The sequence below is a fragment of the Aotus nancymaae genome, unplaced genomic scaffold (genome assembly GCF_030222135.1).
Source record: "Aotus nancymaae isolate 86718 unplaced genomic scaffold, 86718_ANA_hifiasm-v0.15.2.pri h1tg000046l, whole genome shotgun sequence".
NCBI lineage: Eukaryota > Metazoa > Chordata > Mammalia > Primates > Aotidae > Aotus > Aotus nancymaae.
The window spans coordinates 21788758-21807154 of record NW_026988460.1 but is presented as its reverse complement, the minus strand read 5'-3'; the positions used below and the strand labels follow the sequence as shown (position 1 = coordinate 21807154).

The window sequence follows — 18397 nt, the reverse complement described above, 5'->3', positions numbered from 1 at the left end:
AAATGAAGCAGGGCGGCTGGAGGAAAGAGAGACTTGTTCCCCATGGGGCCTGAAGCCACGGGTGCAGGAAAGAGCCAGACAAAGCCAGTGATGAGCACTGTAGATCAGAAGTGGTGCTTGAGGAGATGAGCTTGGCAGGAGGGAGATGAAGGAGGGGCCAGAGTCCCAGACTATCCCTCAGGTAAAGGAGGGCAGGATGCCGAAGGGTAGATCAGGTCCCTCCAGGTCTGCTGGCACCCAGGCAAGACATGAGGCTCGATCCACCATTTTCTACCATGGGTCAAGCTGAATGGGCCAGGAACCTTGTCTTTTCCAGAAAGGCTTAGAACTTCAGCATGTTCCAAGCTCTGCACGGGGAAAGGCATCAGGGCAATTAATGCTGTCAAAAGTGCAAGGGGAGGAGGGATGGGAAGCGGACAGAGACTCTGAACTGCTGGGGTGGGGCCTCCAGGCTATGAGCTCCTCCATGGCCTGGGACCCCTGGCTAACTATGACTCTGATCTGCAGTGACCTCTTGACTCAACCATCCCCCTTGACCATGACCCTCATTGCTGTGGGTGCCCCCTGACCAGCTGGGAAAGCCTGGATGATATGACCCTCTCCTGGTTGAACCCCAGTGTGAGTGTGACCCTGAGGGGCTTGCTCCCCTTGACCCACAGTGACCCTTCTGCTGACTCTGACTGCAAGACTGGGACCTCCTGTCCAACTCCAACCCTTGCCTTGGTGGTCCAGGCTTTTCCTGACTACCTATGACCCTGGGCCAGTGGGACACTGTGTGTCCCCTCCATGACTGACCCCTTTGGCTGCCGGGACCCTGTGGTGGATTGGGACCATTTGGTCACTGATGCCCTCTTGACCAATGGTGATCCCTTAGCTGAACCAGACTTTCTGGCCACTTGGGACCTTAACAACCCTCTGACTGACCCTGGTCCACTGCGTGACTGCCATCCCATGACTGGCTATGCTGTTCTGACCAATGGGACCCTCTTCAGTGGCTGTGACCCTTCAGCCCCCTGGGCCTGATCATGACCAGCTGCCCCCCATGTCTTCTGGTGCCCCAGCCCCTGCCCGCCTGGGAGCTGGCGTGGGCAGTGCCAGCCGGAGGCAGTAAGGAGTCACACTCACGCCCGGCTGCAGCAGGAGGAAGGCTGGTCGGAGAGGAAAGAGCATTGGACAACGACACGCGACTAGGGCTAGAGAGATTGGCTACGTCCTGGCTCTGGCTGGTGACCGAGGACTGTCTCCTCAGGGCCCCCTGAAAGGAGGCCCCGCTCTTGAAAGTATTGACTACTTCAATCTGCAACGGAGGAGAGAACGAGACAAGTTGCGAGAAGAACGAACACAACAGCTACATGACTGACAGGCGCAACGTCACAAGAACAGCCGCAGCCACGGTGACAATGACAATGTCACTTAAATCAAAGCAAAAATACCAAACACACTCCAAGGCTCTGAAAGATGTCTGCTCAGCTCTAGGCCCACCTGCAGGCTCCAGGGTCCCCGGGAGGACACAGGGGGTTTGGCCTTTGTCCTGTGCTAGTGGCTGAGGGGCCAGTGGGGGAGGCAGTGATTAAACATGGTGTCTGGAGGGAAGAGAGCAGTGTTCAGCCTCCCTCAGGTACAGGCGTGGAGCTAGAGGGTGTGGGGGGGCCCTGAGGTGGACAGAGCTTGGCCCAAATTCCAGCTCTGTCACTTACTAGCTAGGTGACCTTGGGCAAGTCACCTCTCTGAGTTTCTTGTTCTTAAGAAGGGTCAATGCCACCTGCCTGGCAGGGTCATCTGTGAGTGGCAAAGCACCTGACCCACGCTAGTGTTCCACAAGAGGCAGGCAAGACTCAAGAAATTGCAGGCCCTGCTTCCTCCTGTAACTTGCAGATTCCTGCATGGCTTTGCTGCCAGGGCGGTGACAGCACCAGAGCCATATTCACTGTCCTGGACCTCCCAGGAGGTGGGGGTCAGCTGGGAGGGCTGGCTGTCAAGGTCCTAATCAGGGGAGGTAAGCCAGGCCTGTGTCAGGCAGCTCCGGGGCTGAAACCTGTTTCCACTCCCTGCCCCAGCTGTGCCAGACTCTGTAGAAACAGCCATCTCCTTCCTAGACCTCGATAACCTCTACACTGGGGGAGTCACCTCTACCTCCCAGGGCTGTGAAGGTCACATGAGGTGAGGTTTGGGACAGGGTACAGAGGGGCGAGAGGTGACCCAGGTGAGTTATTTGTTACACTGGATGGAAATGAGGTACTGGGCTATGCCCGGCAGGACGGTGGCCAGGTGGGTACCTCCATACCACGCTTCTCCCAAGTGTGCTGGGGCGTGGAGGAGCTCCCACTCCAGCTCCCTGGGTGGTCTGGGCAAGAGACCCACAGAATCCCTTCTGACCCTCCCCTCGCAGGGCTGTCATAGCCCCTGTGAGCTACAACACCTGCCCAGATATAAGAGGCCCATGTGAGAGCATGTGGGGTGTGTGTGTCGGGAGGGGTGTGGACACAGGTGTGTCATGTGCCACGTGGCAGCCATGCTGTCTCTGCTCTGGGGAAGAAACCTGCTTCTAGCTGGCTATGCCCTGCACCTGTGCTCCCCTGGTGTGCTTGGTGTGTGCATGTGTGTCTGTGTGTACCTGGGGATGACTGACATTTGCTCCCCACAGCCTCTCCACACCCTGGGGAAAGCTCGGGAGAGTGACTGAAGCCCCTGTGGAGGTGGTAGACCCCCAAGCTGACCACCAGGCCCTGGGGGACCCTGGGTGACCTGGCCTGCAGCTTCTGTCCAGCCTTGCACAGCCCCTCCTGGTGGCTGTCCCCAGCCCTGAGTCACAGTCCCCTCACTCACCTCTGCCCTCAGAGCCACCCTTCCCCACCCTCTCAGGGAAACCCCCCTGGAGACCATGGTGGGTGTGACCCCTACCATATCCCCTTGCTGCCCCAAGAGGACACAATGGGACCTCCCTGAGGAGGTCATGCTGTTCCTTAGTAGCCACAGGAGTGTGTACAACGTGGGTGTGCAAGTGGCTGGTGAGAGCTGGCCGGGACCCCTCTGTAGCCACCCTCCCTCAGCACCAGAGCTGGGCCCTGGGAGCAGCACAAGCACACTCACCTCCATCCCCTGGCCCGCCCTGGCCAGGCCTGGGCCCAGCCCCCAAGAGCCTCCTGTACCTGCGTCTGGATCCGATTCAGGCCTCGGAACCACAGGATCTGGCCCCGCCGCAGCTCCCGCTCCGCGTGGTCGATCTCCTCCACGTCCTCGTTGAGCTCCTCCTCTGGGATCTCCTCCTTCTGCGTGAGCCTGCCTGCCTCCTTGAGGAACTTGAGCCTGCTGGTCGGGATGGTGGCGATGACCTGCAAGGGACTCTGGCCATCAGGACGGCAGGGCTGTCTTCCCGGTGGCCTTCTTTCCCTGACACCCGCTCTTCTACCTCCCTCCTCCTACCCACTCGCCCAGGCATATGATCAATCCACTCCTTCACCCACCTCACCTGTTCCTCAGCCCAGTCTTTGACAATTTCTTAATAATTTGCTTTTTAATTCACTCATTCAGAGTTGGGGGACACAGTGGACAATCTTGGCCTCTAGGAGTTGGACAAATGTGGCTTTGAATACCCCAGACAGCCCTGGTCCTATGGCCTTGGGCAAGTCATTTAGCCTCACCGAGCTTTGGTTTTCCTAGCTGTAAAATGGGGGCCGCTCTGGGTGTGGTGGGAACTGGGCATGGTGGAGGGTCTAACTCATCCTGCATGAGCCTAGCCTGTGGCTGGCCCTCAGCTCTCCTGGGGTCACTTATTCCTCTGTCCCTTATTCCTCCTGAGGTCACTGGACCCTGGGCTGGGAAGGCACTATGGGCAGAAGCTATGCCTTCATTCCTAATCTTCCCCAAAGCGCTTGTCCGTGGGGCTGACCCAGACACAGGCCCTACAGGGAAGCTGAGGTGGCAGATGTCAGAGGCCCCTTCCAGCTCCTGTAGGGACTGACAGGCACTGGCTTGAATGCAGCCTCAGGAGCTCTCTGGGAGTGTAAGGTCAGCATTGCCCGCTGGCATTAACCGTAGTCCTCTGAGTCCATTCCCTCAGACACTGGGCCCAGCCCCCAGGAGCCTCCTGTAGGATGTGGAGCCCAGTGGGATAAAAATGGCCTGGCCCCCAGGGTGCCCAGGGAGTGGAGTTGCTAAGTCACACCTGGTTAATCACTCTCCAAAGCAACTCCAACGGTTAGAGGAAGTCCTTTTGGATGAAACTAAACTTTCTTATTTATCTTTTAGTTAACTTTTGCCACTGCAGCTTCTCACCCTATCCTGCAGACAGCTTGAAGGCAAGAACAATGTCTTCCACCCATGGGGTCCCACTGCCTGGATGTCTAGCACCTTGGGAATAAAGCCCTGTAGGCCCTGAATTGGTTCTGGGTCCTCCTCCCAGGCACTGTGTCCTGGGTCAGGAGCCTTTGAGCTGCACGCTGTCAGAGCTGTGATGGGGTCTGGAACTCAGGCAAACGGAGAAAAAGGAACTGGCGGAAGAATATTCTGAGGTCAAAGCTAGAAGGGCCCCTAAAGAGCCTCTAACCCAGGGGACCCCAGAGCAGGGGCAGCTCTCAGATGGCCACAGGCACAGCACTGAGTAACACTGCAATGTGGTAGAGTGTGTCCCGCTAGTGATCCCTCTGGATGCTCCAAAGGACCCTGATTGACACCAGCTGGCCACCAGCGCCTGCAGACCACTGAGTCGTCTCCCTTCCTAACAAGCTACTTCAGCCTCGAATCCCTGGCAGGCCATGGCTCCTAGCTAGAGTTTAATAACATCATTCTTATTACATTAATGTTTTTGCTAGCTTCCATTTATAACAAGTGATACTGATTTTCCAGCTGTCTTGGTAATATGATGTTGCCTTTTGAAACAAATTTTAAGTTAAAAAAACTGACGTGATTGAGAGAAAATATTACATAAACAACAGGAGCAGTGGTAGATAGATATAAGGAAACATCAGAGCAGTGGTGGTACCCACAGGACCAGTATGGGACCTGGGACAAGCCCCCTTGCGCAGATGTTCAGAGATAGGGAGGGCCTTGCCTGGGGTCTGGCAGCCCGTTTCTGGGGGTCCTGGTTTCTCCATCCAGTGCTGTCTCCCTTGCCCTGCTAAGAGGCACGTCCTGCGACCTACCAGGAACTTACCTGACCCCAAACGAGCTCTCCTAACCCAATGAATATGCACCACATCCACTGGTCCAGCTGCAGTGGAGAGCAGCTGAATGGCTTCCCTCCAAACTGCACGATCACTATCTGGAGGTCAGAGGGGAGCAGGGAGAGAGAGAGAGAGAGAGGCTGTCAGGGGTCAGCACAGAGGGCTGGGCTCTCAGAGCCCTGCCCAGGGGCTCTGGCTGCTTGCTACCCACCCCAGGCCTGGTTAGGGTGGGGGCCTCACTACCTGGATGGCAAAGGTGCCCAGCACGATGGTGCAGAAGATGGGATTCCGGAAGATGCCGTCAAAGACATTGCGCTCGCCGTGGATCTTGCGGGCGTTGATCTCGTTGAAGAGCTGCATCATGACGAAGGTGTTGAAGATGATGGTGTAGTGTTCTGAGGGCGGTGAGTGCAGGGGCGCATTCCTCCCGCTGTCAATCTGGAACATCTTCTCGCCTGCCAAGTCAAAGGGCGGGGCTGGGCTGAAGGCAGCAGTGGGGGCATCAGAGGGGAGATGCCCGGCCCTTCGTGGGGGCCTCTTCTGAGCAGTGAGGTGAGTCCCCAAGACACCAAGGCATGCTTGGACACTGGGGGCCAGGTGGCCATGCTGTTGGCTGGTCAGAGAGTAGGAGCAAAGGTTCGGCAAAACCCTTTCTTCTCTGGGGGAGAAAGGCCTTGGGGAACTGTCTTCCACTTTTGCTGTGGAAACCTGATAAAGGTGAATGGCCAGCCATGTAACTGGGTGACATGGCTTGTAAAAAGTGACCCCAGACTGGCAAACTCATCTAGACTGTGAGGACAGGATACCTGTGGGGGGCTTTGCGCTGCCCCGAGAGTGCTGCTGCTTGTACTCAAGCATGTCCCTTGCTGAGACCTCTGCAAGCTCATGGGGCTGTTACTAGAGATGCCAATTACTATATGGAGCCCAGGGCTTCTGGGCCAGGCTGGCACTGGACCTCCTAGTGGCTTCATTCTAACACCTGAGCTATCACATGGCGGGTGTGGAGACGCCGCTGATGGGGTGTGTGATGCAGTCCTGCATCCTTTCTGCTTTGTTTTGTTTTTGAGATGGAGTCTCGCTGTTGCCAGGCTGGAGTACAGTGGCGCGATCTCGGCTCACGGCAACCTCTGCCTCCTGGGTTCATGCGATTCTCCTGCCTCAGCCTCCCAAGTAGCTGGGACTACAGGTGCTCACCACCACGGTAGAGATGGGGTTTCTCCATGTTGGCCAGGCTGGTCTAGAACTCCCGACCTCAAGTGATCTGCCCGCCTCAGCCTCCCAAAATGCTAGGATTCCAGGCGTGAGCCACTGCGCCCAGCCAAGTCCTGTGTCTTTTTGCATAGCTGAGTAAAGTGGTGCCAGGAGGCTTGTGGAGTTTTCTGGGTGATGTCCCAAGACCACCCAGGGTAGGCGCTGCTCAAGCGGCCAAGCCAGCAAGCCGACCGGGACCCCTGCCCTCCTCTCCTCTCCCATCCCTCCTGTTCCTCTGAGTCTCTTCTAGTTCTGCATATAGGTGGCTTCCTCTAAGCCTTTTCATGATAAGTTTTACAACAGCAAAATGCATCCCGACAACACACTACTTTCAAAACGTATAAAAGGTGACGGCTTTTGAGGAATGGGATCCATGCCCCACCTCCCTCACACTCTGGGCTCTGGGGATGAGTGAAAGGCCAGCTCTAGGAGGCTCTTGTAAGGGGAGCACTGGCCCCGACTCCACGTGGGACTGTGGGCCAGACCCTTCCCCTCTCTGGGCCTCTGTTTCTTCATCTGTGACCTGGGGGTAGGTTTTACTGGGATCGTCTCTGAAGCATCTGTGGAAACCAGGCCAGTCTTAGACCCAGCCAGACCTGGTTCTGTGCCTTTTCCTCAGTCTGGCTGTGTGCCCTTGGGCAAGTCACCTCACCTCTCTGAGCCTTGGTGCCCTCGATTGTAAGGTGGAGTGGAGCCAATGTGCTTGCCTCACTGAGTGGAAGACCCAACCAGGCAGCCCAAGTGGAAGCATTGTGAGAATCGGCGGTGGTGGTGTGGGCATGTGTGCCCTTCCTAGGAAGCCTCGCTGAGGGTCCCTTCCACGGGGCCCGGATAAGGCACTGGAATGGGTCTGAGAAGGGACAAGTCACTCCCCCCTCAACCTCTGGAGCCTCCGGGGCTGCCAGGCAGTGCTTCAGCACAGTGTGTACTTGGTGCTGGGATCTGTCACCAGTGGAGAAAGCCACTGATGGCTTTGGGGTCAGCCAGAGCTGGGACAGGGTCAGGTCCTGTTCATGAATTGCTGGTGTGACTTTGGGCAACTTACTTGCCTCCCTGGGCCTCAGTTTCCCCACTAGCAAAACAAGAGGGGTTGTGACTCGAGAATGCTTGGTGGGAGCCATGGTGCACCCGGAAGGCAGTGGCCCCGCCTGGGAGAGGTGTGGGTGGGCGAGGCGCTCACCAACAAAGAGCAGGGTGAAGATGAGGGCGAGCTGGTAGACAGCGTGACCCAGGATGTTCTTCATCATGGTCCTGGAGATGAGCGGCTTGTTACGGCCGTACGGCTTCCGCAGCAGCAGGGTCTCCGTGGGCGGCTCGGTGGCCAGTGCCAGTGAGGCAAACGTGTCCATGATGAGGTTCACCCAGAGCATCTGCACGGCCTTCAGGGGGGAGTCCTGGGGACGGGCAGGAGAAGGCTGTCACGTGCGCGCCCACCTGCCGCTGTGAAGTGCTGGGTGGGCTCATCGTGTGGTGCCCACAGGCTCCTGCTAGAGGCTGGAGGCTGACCTGCCCCTTGGCTCCCTAGCAGGCATGGAGCCATTCTCTGACGCCCTCTCTGGAGAACACGCAGACCTGCCCACCTCAGCCCCATCTTCCCCACCAGGGGAAGTGAGTCCTCCGCAGGCCCAATGGCCACCAGCTCCCTGCCTTCTGGTAAATTCAGCTGCATCTCACCATCTTTCCCCCTTCCCCCCAGCCCCTGAGGAGGGGTCTCTTCTGGCTGAGGCCAAGACCATTCCACTGCCTCTGGTGTGGGCTCCTGCCTCCTCCACCCCCGCTGCCTCCTCCCCCTCGGGCTCTCCTACAAACAATGCCCATCCCTTGCCCCTCAATTTCTCCTCCCCTCTTATCATCCCACCCTACCTTAAAAAATTATTGTGTGTATCTATGACTTAAAAATTAATACATTTCAAGGTAGGAAATGTTGACAAATAAGGAAGAGCAGAAGCAGCTAAAACTTATCAAGGACTTCACCACTTGTAGGTCACCACTGTCCAGGTTCTGGGAGGGACCCTTCCAGACCCGTCTCTGGCTGAGTGGAGCTGGGTCTGCTGTCCCCATCCTTCCTCACACCCCCACACATCTTGTCCACAGCAGCCAGACTTTGGTCCCTCCACACCTCCAGAATGCCACCCTCCAATGTCACCAGCACGTCCTGTGTCATGAGTTGCAGGACCTCTTCTCAGCCTCATGTTACTGACCTCGCCCCGGCACTAGGCCACTGCCTCCCACTCGCAGTCCTGACCTCACTCTCCTGGTTGTCGTCCTCCCCTCCCCCTAACTCTGTGTTCCTGCCTTAGCCCCATTCTCCTCACCCTGTGGCTTTAGCCACATCCACTTAGAGGCCTGTGGAACACCTTCTCCAGGAAGCCCCCAGAGCCTGTTAGCTCAACAGCCCAAACTGTCCCAAGGCCCCATGTACCTGCATCCCTTCCACTCATCACCTCCCAGGTTTCATCACAGCCTCTGCTCCTGGCCCTCTCTCCCACCTCCTCCCTGCCTCAGCCTTGCTCCCCCTGCCCCGGCTTCCCCACCCCAGGCCTTCTCTGATTCCATATGCCTCGGGGTCAAGCGTGCCTGTCCTCCTTGAGGACATGGCTTGCCACGAACTCAACCGAAGACCTCAGGCTGACAGTTATCTCAGAACCTCAGTTTCCCTATCTGGCATCAAGACCTTCTGGTTTCCAGGTTGCTGCTGCCTTGGGAGTGTCCCCCAAGCTGCCACTAGAGGGAGCATCTCATCCACAGACCAGGAAAGAAGGCCCGTCTGAGCAAAAGGAAGCCCCCAGCCACCCTCCCAAGGCTCCGACGCTCTGAGCTGGGATAGCTGGAGCTGCCACCTATATTCCCCCAGCTCAGGAAGCAACAGAGAGGGGAGCAGTGTTCCAGAGCCACATAGCTCTTGGGGCAGTGCTGCACTCTGGGCCTCTGGGGGCTCCTGCGGACAGGGGCTTGTCTGCCCAGGTGGCTACTGGGAGGGTTGGGCCTCAGGGATCCACTGGGGCTAAGGGAGACCTGTCCTTGCCTCCCTGGCCGGGCTGGTCAGCCCCTGTGGGGAGGTAGCCAGGCGGGGTAACAGGAGGCTGCAAGATCAATGGCAGGTCCCTGGCCAGTTCATCCTCTGAGCCTCAGTTTCTGTCTCTGTAAAATGGGATCTTCACAGTTCCCGCCTTGCGGAGCTGCGATGAAGAAGCAGTGAGTCTGCAGACATCCTGGGCCTGCCTGCCAGGCTCAGTGCGTGCGGCTGCTTGAGACCCCGTCGTGTGGCATCTGGCCAGACTCCTCTGTGACACTCCCAGTGAGCGAGCACCCCGACTCCCTCTGGCTGTCCCCACCCCGCACCTCCGGAGGTACTCCGCGCTCCAGCCCAGAGCCAGCCCCCCACTGGCTCTTTGTTTTCACCCCACTGCCTGATCCCTCTTGGGCCCTGGCTTGTCCCTGCCTCCCTCTGCCCTCCTGGTGGCCAAGGACCCTGCCTTCTCTTGAGGATTCCCTCTCCTGCCTCCTGCAGTGAGGGCCAGGCTGTGAGCCTGACAGCTCCCATTTGCTGGGCGACCTTGAACAAGTCATGCCACCTCTCTGAGCCTCATGTCCTCAACTTCCCTGGGGCCAGTGCCTGCACCTGAGCTCTGCGATGTAGCTTGTGGCCCCAGCAAACTCTCCATCGATGGGTGCCTCATCCCCGGCTATTCTGATGTGGATTACCCTAAGGGCCCCGAGCCTCTCTGGGGGTCTCTGCCTCCCCTGGGCTTTGGTATGGCCTCCTGAGGACCCACCTGCGTGATGCAGGCACCTGTGAAGGCCACAATCACGGCCACCACGTTGACTGTGAGCTGGAACTGCAAGAACTTGGAGATGCTGTCATAGACGTTGCGGCCCCACATCACTGCCTTGACGATGCTGCTGAAATTGTCGTCGGTGAGGATAATGTCTGAGGCCTCCTTGGCCACGTCAGTGCCTGCGATGCCCTGTAGGGATAGGGACAGCAGGCTGGGTGGGATGGCCAGGGGAGTTGACCACTTCTAGCATTGCCATCCTCGCCCCCTCCACATCCTCAGCTATGCAACTCCCCGGTACACACACCCAGTGGACCCAGCACAGCCAGACCGCACAGGGACACCCCGCTCTTCATGCTTCTCACAGACCCAGCCTCCTTCTCCCTCAGGAAGCCCCACCCTGACCCCTTCTCTGGCTCTGTTCCCTTCTTCCTCAACCTGCAACTGCCCCCTTAACACAGCTCCCCCAGAGCAAGGAGCATCCTATGCCTTTTCAGGAAGACCTCAGGGCCAGGCTGAGCCTCGAGAACGGTGAGCACATGTGGTGGATGGCAGGTGGGCCGAGTAAACTGGGGCCCCCAAGCAGCCAGCCCAAAGCCATGTAGCCCAATCTCCCCAGCCCCACCACCCAGGCCCTCTGTGGGCCGCTCCTACCATGGCGAAGCCCACGTCGGCCTTCTTGAGTGCAGGCCCATCGTTGGTCCCGTCCCCTGTCACGGCCACCACCTGCCGCTGCTCGGTGTGTGTGCTGTCAATGATGCCTGTGGGAGCGGGAGTGTGCTCAGGCCCTGGGCCACTCAGAGAGGCGGCAGCCCCGGCCAGCCATGGACCTTGGAGGGGTCTGACTGGGCATGGCTTCCTCTCTGGTCCCTGCCCAGCTGCCCAGGCTCTTCCCAGCTCCAGGCTGGTCTACAGCTGCCAGCAGCGTGCACTGGGCTCCTTATTGGGCCAGTGCCAGCTTGGGGCCCCTCGTGGCCCAGGCCCTGCTCACCTCTCCAGCCCCCTCTTTGCTCTCTGCAACCCATGGCCACACTGGCACCCACCCTAACCAGAAACACTGCATCCTCTAACTGTGCTCAGGGCCCACTCCGCCTCTGCAGGGCTCCCGGCGTTTCAGCAGGACCCCACCGTCTGTTCCTCCCGACACCACCAGCCAGCACCTTCTCCCTGGGGTGTCCAGGCTTGTTGTGGAGGTCTTGACTTTGCCATTTGCCAGTGACCTCTGCCCCACCATTCTGACCCTGACCTCTCTCCAGACATTCATCTTCAATAAAACGTTCAACAATGAACAAAATGAATAGATGACATGTGCCCTAGTCACTGAGCTGGGGCCAGTGGAAAAGGATGGGTGAAGGAGGTCATTGGTGGGGACCTGTGGAGTCTGTGGGACTCCTCATTCATGGGGTTCGCAAGCAGGGATGTCCGTGGGCGGGTCAGGAATTCGAGTGTCAGCTTCCATGCGTCTCTCTTTCATTCTGCACATCAAATGTGTCACCAAGACCTGCCAATTCTGGATCCAAAATCCCACTGAAACCCTTCCTTTTCTCTCTGTCCCCATCCTCTGCCGCCAGCATCGCTGAGTTTCCTCTCACTGACTCTGGGCTCCCCCTCCAACCTGTTTCCCCACAGCAACTCCAGGATCTAACACCCTTATCTGAACCAGTCCCCTCCCTTGGAACGTCATTCTGCTTGGCCTCAGGATAACATCCACGTTCTCAGCTCCACTAATGAAGTCTTCTGTGACCAGGCCTCACCCACACCCTGACCTCGTCTCTTCTCTCATCCCCTGGCCATCCCCGATCAGTGCTTGCAGTCCCACAGAGCTGGCCTCCGCTGGCCTCCGCTGGCCCCCGCTGGCCCCGTCTCTGCGTAGGCTGCTCCGTCCGCTGGAGGTACTCCTGTCACCCACCTGTACTGTATTTTTGGCTCAGATGCTGCTTTTCCCAAGAAGCCTTTCCGACCCTCTGAGGACCCCCGCCCGCCCGTAATCAGGTCCCTGTAACTCTACGTGCTGCTCCGTCCTTGTGCATCTCTCTGATCTGTGCCTAGCAGACAGCGGCAGCTGGAATGAGGGGCTGAGTTCCATGACTTGGGGCACATGCCCCCCACGTGCTCCCTGCAGCTCTCCCCTCTTTCAGGCCCAGCTGCAGTGCCGTGTGTTCTGGGAATCGTCCTGGGCTGCTCCCGCCCAGCTGGCATCGAGCCCGCAGTTCCCTGTCCTGGACTCAGCCTCTCTGAGCTTGTCCACTTGGCACGTTAGGCCTGAGTCTCCATGGTTCCCTCAGTCAGCCTGGGGGCTCCTCCAAGGCAGGGAGGGGTCAAATTTCTGCCCTGTGGCTCCCGGGCAGCACGGACCTTTGCATGGCCCGAGCTGTGTGGAATGCTGGGCGGAAAGCTCTCCCCAGACCCCCTCCCCGCCTCCAGTCACCAGGGGCCTTCCTGTGGCCGCCTCGTATGGTCACATTTCTGTTCTGTCCCCGCAGACCTCTCAACAGCTATTCCCACTGTGGGCCACACCTTCCTCCTCCACAGGCCTCCTTCCTTGTCTTCCCCGCACCACTCCCTCCTGGCCATCCTCCTGCCCCTCTAGCCTCCTCCCCTTGGTCTCTGGTAGGTTCTCAGCCTCCACCATCACTCAGGCAGCTCTTGGGTTCTGCAGCTCCTCTCTCCCCACCCACATGTGCCACCCAGGACTCTGTCTCAGGCCTGCTCTCCCTCCTGGCTCAATGTCCAACTCTCTACTCCAACTGATGGGGTGCAGACTGATGGGGTCCCAGACCCTCCTGCTCCTCATCCCTCCATGACATCCAAACCCCCCGCCCAGCACAGACCCCTCCACCACCCACACTTTCCTAGACGCGCACCTGGCAGCTCCACTTGAGGTGTCGCCACTAAGAGCAGGTGACAACTCTTGAGGGGACAATCCTGCTGGTCCCTCCGCTGCCAGGAAATGCTCTGCACTGCAGGGTTAGTTTCCTAAAGTGACGCTTCTACCCTCGAAACCCTCCCATGCTCCCAAGCCTGGTGACAGGGTACAGGCCATGGCAGGTGCTCGTGGGAGGGGGTCCCTGCAGAATCTGCCGGCCCCGCACCTTCTCCAGTCTCCTGTAGCTTCCCTCTCCCGCCCTGAGGTCCTGGCCCAGGTCCTTGAAGGCACCTAGGGATCTTCTGCCTCTATCCCTTTGCAGAGCAGTTCCCTGCCTTGCCCCAAGCACAAGCCCCACCAACCCTGGAGCCCATCCACCTTCCATGGCCTGTGACCTAAAGCCTCCCTAGTCCAAGTCAGAGGCCAGTGTTGGGCCCAGAGCCCCCCTGCCAGCAGTGCAGCCTTTTGCTCTATGCAGGGACCACTTATTCAATGCCTGCTACATGCAACCTGGCCCAGGAATTCCACGTGGGCAGGACCATGCCTGCCCTGAGCACGGTTGGCACCTAGCAGGGCCTCAGCAAATGGTTATGAAAAGAACGAGTGAAGGAATAGGGATGCGTTGGGGGCCTTCTGCTCCCTTGTGGCTCTGGGGTTCTGGGTTTCTCTCCCGAGGCCAGATCTGCTTCCATTAATGTCATTGGGCAGCACCTTTGAAAGAGGAATCCAGGATGTTTTAGGGCTGATCTCCGGTGGACACCTGCTCCCATAGCTATTTTACAAATGAGGAAACTGAGTCCCAGAGTGGGATTTGCCCAAGGCCACAGAGCAGGTCAATGGCAAAGCCAGGACCGTGTGACTCTAAAAATGCACAGTTGGCTGGGCGTAGTGGCTCCTGCCTGTAATCCCAGCACTTTGGGAGGCCAAGGAGGGAGGATTGCTTGAGGCCAGGAGTTCGAGACCAGCCTGGGCAATATAGTGATAACCTGTCTCTATAAAGAATTTTAAAAAACTAACCAGGCACATTGACATACACCTGTAGTGCTAGCTACTTGGGAGGCTGAGACAGGAGGATTGCTTAAGCCTAGGAGTTTGAGGCTGCAGTGAGCGGTTATCGCACCACTGCACTCTAGCCTGGGTGACAGAGGGAGACCCTGTCTCAAATAAAATAAAATAAAAATAAAGAGTGCCCAGCACCTGGCCACCTAGGCTCAGTGAGTGGTGCACGCTGCCTCTGGAGGGAGGAGCAAGACTTTTGCTTTTGGTCTCATCTCTCAGGTGGCTACTCCCAGGAGAGCCTATCCCTGGGGTCTTGGTCACACATGTTGGTTGGGGGCCTCAGGGACCAGGCAGACTAAGAGACTCAAACTCATAAGCTCTGAGACCAGATTGAGAACGAGCAAAGTAGGCTGAGTGTCGGACGAGCAGCAGTAACGACTGTGCCAAAGGTGAGAGGGCAAGATCTGCGTAGTCCTTCAAATTCAGCATTGAAAGAGGCGCTGCACCGGCCACATAGAACAGGTGCGTGGGTCCCATTCGGCCCTGAGTCGTGAGCTTGGGACCCCACACATACCCAGGTCCATTGCTTCCTAGGGGGGTAGGAGGCCCAGAGAGAAGACTCTGTCCCATCTCCTTCTGACCCCTTGCAGGCTCCCAGGGCTGTAAAGCGGGTGACATAAGGCTGTGCCCAGATGTGGAGAGTCCGGGGTGAGGGGCCCTTCCTTCCTAGGAAGCAGCAGCAAGTGACAGGAGAGGAGGGCCCAGCTTCTGGCCTGCTGCTGGGCTTCAGGATCACCTGTACCCACCCAAGTCTTACCTTTAACCAGGGTATGCTTGTCCGTGGGGGAGGAGCGAGCCAGCACCCGCAGCTTTGGCCAGATCTTGTCAATTCGCTCCTGCTCAATCTGGAGAGGGATGGGGAAGGGGGCAGTTCGGTGGGGTCGGGGAGAGAAACTGAGGCCTGGAGAAGGGAGGGGACATGCCCAGAGTCACTGGGCTCTCAGCAGCACACCGGCTGGCTTCCGTACAATCATGCAGCACCCTACCTCCCAGCCTCCATCTAAGCGCGCGCCCCTGAGGACACTACGCTGGGACACGCACCTCCCCCTTCTCGTTGCGGATCCTCCTGTTGAACTCCTTGCCCTCGAGGCACAGAAAGTCCTCCCCAGGATGGATGATGCCACACTTGATGGCGATGGCCCGAGCCGTGTTGATATTGTCGCCAGTGACCATGCGGACCGTGATGCCTGCCCGCTGGCACTTGCGGATGGCTTCTGGGACCTGGGCAGGAGGGCAGGGGCCATGGGGGAGGGCACCACCTCAGGCAGGCCCCCCCATCTTCATGGATTCCAGAGGAGCCCTTCTCACAGGCCGCTCTACTGAAAGGGGACTAGATGACTATGAGATACTGATGGCGCACATGGCACATGGGCCACAGCCTCCCTTCCTGTGCCCGTGGCAGGCATTGTTAATTGATCACACATCCTTTGATTAAACCCTGATGCGGTTTGCACCACAGAGTCCCAGTGGCCACCACCTATTGACCATGACAGTCCATCCTGAGACAGAACCACTGGCTGTCTCAACCTGGGCGAAGACTTTGGAAAGACTTCCATGAGCACCTCCTCAGATCTGGCCCCAGGTTAGCACGTGAACTCGTCCTTGCCTCATCCACATACACAGTTCCTGCAAACTTGACAAATCCATTTGTGCATTTTCAGTTTCTCGGGGGGGACATTTGCATTTGGGGGCATTTTACTTACAGAATGTGACACAAGTTTAGAATATTTATAAAGGATTACGCTTCATGGAAAATACACCATTTCTCTGCAATAATAAGGATAGGTCCTGCCCTCTCTGACTGTAATGACAGGTGGATGTCTGGGACAGTCAGGCTAGATCATAGCCAGCCAATCAGAAGCCACAAGGCTTCCTGGCCCCGCCTCACCCCAGCAGCTGGCCCTGAGCAGAGCTGAGGGCTCCCTGTGGAAATCAGCCTGGAGCTGCGGCAGCCCTTTATACACAACAGAAATCAAGGGAACGAGTGATTCTTACCTGAGGGCAGTGACAAATAATAAAATAATATTTGCTGCAGAACATCTTTCAGTGCGAGAGAACATGTCAAGGACAGAAAATCCAGTCGTTTGGAAAGACCACAGCACATGAGAATCTCCAGCCTGGAAGCGCTCAGTCCGACGTTCCCTCCCTGCGCACCCCACAGTGACCAGGAGCGAATTCCAGCATCCACCCACCAAGCCACGGCTAAGGGAGTTGGAAAACTATGGATTGAGTTGTATTCCTCCCAAAACACAGACTGGAGCCCTAAGCCCCAGTACCTGTGAATGTGACCTTGCTTGGAGATAGGGTCATTGTAGAGGTAATCCAGTTAAAATGAGCTCATCAGGGTAAGCCCTAATCCAACAGGACTGGTGTCCTTATAAAGAGGAAATCTGGACACAAAGATATGCAAAGGAGATGCCAGGCAGAAATCCGGGTGCTGCTTCTACACTCCAAGGGAGCCAAAGACGGCCAGTAAGCCACTGGAAGCTGGGAGAGAGGCAGGGACAGCGCCTCCCTACCGCCATTAGAAAGAACCAGGCCTGCTGACACCTTGGTCTCGGACAGATGTCCAGCCTCCAGGACTGTGAGACAACGAACTGCTGTTGTTTGAGCCACTCAGTTTGTGTGACTTTGTTACAGCAGCCCTAGAAAGCTAGTACAGAGTGAGAAGGTGGGGCCAAGCTTGATTGGCACAGCGCCTGCCCGGGGCTGCCTTTCTGCCCTCAGCAATGGGAAGAACAAGGATTGGCCTCGAATATCTGGCCTGTGTCCACTCCATCCACAGCAGCCTCCACTCCTTCAGCCCCCACCACCGTTGTCTCATGCTGGGTCACTGCCCAGCCTGCCTCTGGTCACCATGCCTCTGGCCTAGCCTCTCTTCCCCTACCCCGGCCACCAGTGACCTGCCTGAGTGTCAGCCTGTAGGGCTGCTCTCTTTCAGGGGCTCCACCCTCACGCCTTCAAGAGGAAACCCGTACTTCTGAGCGTGGCTGTCTTGTGGCATGAGGAATGGATGTCGGAGAGGGGCAGGGTCCCTGTAAGGAGGCCTCTCTAGCTACTGGAGTTGTCTAAGAGACCGGCTCTGTGGTGACAGGTAGTGATCTCCCTGTTGTTGAAGGGTTAGAACAGGGCCAGCTGACCACCAGCCTCCTCTGGGGCTTATTTCCAGGGCCTGGGGAGAAGCCTTCCAGTGCCCACTCAGGGTTTGCGGGCCACGTGAGCCAGGCCTCCGCCTCGAGCCACAGCAGCTAATCACATAAGCAAACGTGACCTCATTTTTACAGAGCTGGAGGGAGTGGGGATGTGGAGTGTCCAAGATCCTGTTTACATAACTTACTAATATACTCATGGTGGCTGTAACCTGGGCTGTGGCCCACTGCTGTCTCCTGCCCCTAAGAACAGAAAGAGGTGCTGTTTCCTGGGAACATATACCTTATCTGGCTCCTGTCCCTAAAAGGAGGAATTCAGGCTGTTGGTTTCAAAGACGCTGGAGGTCTTGGACTTGGAAAGGACTTTGGGTCATTGACTCTGACCCTCTGCTCATTGCCCAGATCTGTTCCCAGGTGTCCTCAACAGATGGGCCGGTCAGCCTCTGCTTGCACAGCCCTGATTACAGGGCACTCCCTCCCTCTAATGCTCACTGCTCCACTGTGGAACAAGTCTAGCTGATTCTTTTACATAACCTTTATTTTTTTCAGATAACAGAGCATTACCCTGAATCAGACCTGTACTCTGTTTGGAGGCAGGGTCTTTGGCACAGGCCTGTACAAAAGGCTCTGGGAACACAGAAGGGGGTTTTGTGCTACTGAGCATATGTGCTACTGAAGTGAGCACAGAGAGCACTGTTACTTTAGAAGAAAGTGGGTGGGGAGGAGAAATAAAGGAGGGCTTCCTGGAGGAGGCAATGTTTGCGCTGCCAACTGAGGCTCTGGTTCCTGGTATTGTGCCAGGGGGCTCAGGCTACACAGATGAACACAGATTAGCCCTGGTCACAGAGAACTGTCCACTCTGCACTGGCGGAGAAGGCTTGAGGTGTGAATGGGCCTGAGGGCCATGCTGCAGGTGATCTGGAGGGGCTGAGGCTGAGGGAGGATGTGGGGTAGGGACTGGAGGCCATGAAGTTGGAGAGGGGCAGAAGGTGCTGGACCAGGGATCTGCTCCTTCAGGCACTGGGAACTGTGGGAAGTTCTGAGCCAGGAATGAGGTGATCGGGGCTGCATTTTAGAAAGACTCGCTTTCAAGACTTCTCCTGGAGCCAAAATCAGCCATCGTCTGAGCCTCTC

At 57.4% G+C, this 18397-nt stretch overlaps 1 protein-coding gene across 14 annotated transcripts in view; it reads right to left on the bottom strand.

Moving 5' to 3' along the window:
• The window catches only part of ATP2B2 (ATPase plasma membrane Ca2+ transporting 2), a 392052-nt gene that overhangs the window by 10919 nt on the left and 362736 nt on the right, over positions 1-18397 (bottom strand). For 7 of the 14 annotated variants that reach the window (XM_012471758.3, XM_064361985.1, XM_064361986.1 and 4 more), the window contains 8 exons: positions 15156-15335; positions 14872-14959; positions 10844-10950; positions 10190-10381; positions 7594-7807; positions 5406-5617; positions 5153-5260; positions 3150-3332 (listed from right to left, as the gene is read on the bottom strand). In XM_012471758.3, coding sequence (XP_012327181.1) covers positions 3150-3332; positions 5153-5260; positions 5406-5617; positions 7594-7807; positions 10190-10381; positions 10844-10950; positions 14872-14959; positions 15156-15335 — 1284 coding nt within the window. Of the gene's footprint in view, positions 1-1121; positions 1298-3149; positions 3333-5152; positions 5261-5405; positions 5618-7593; positions 7808-10189; positions 10382-10843; positions 10951-14871; positions 14960-15155; positions 15336-18397 lie in introns of all 14 variants that reach the window. The other 7 variants (XM_012471770.3, XM_012471772.3, XM_064361987.1 and 4 more) reach the window with 2 other exon arrangements.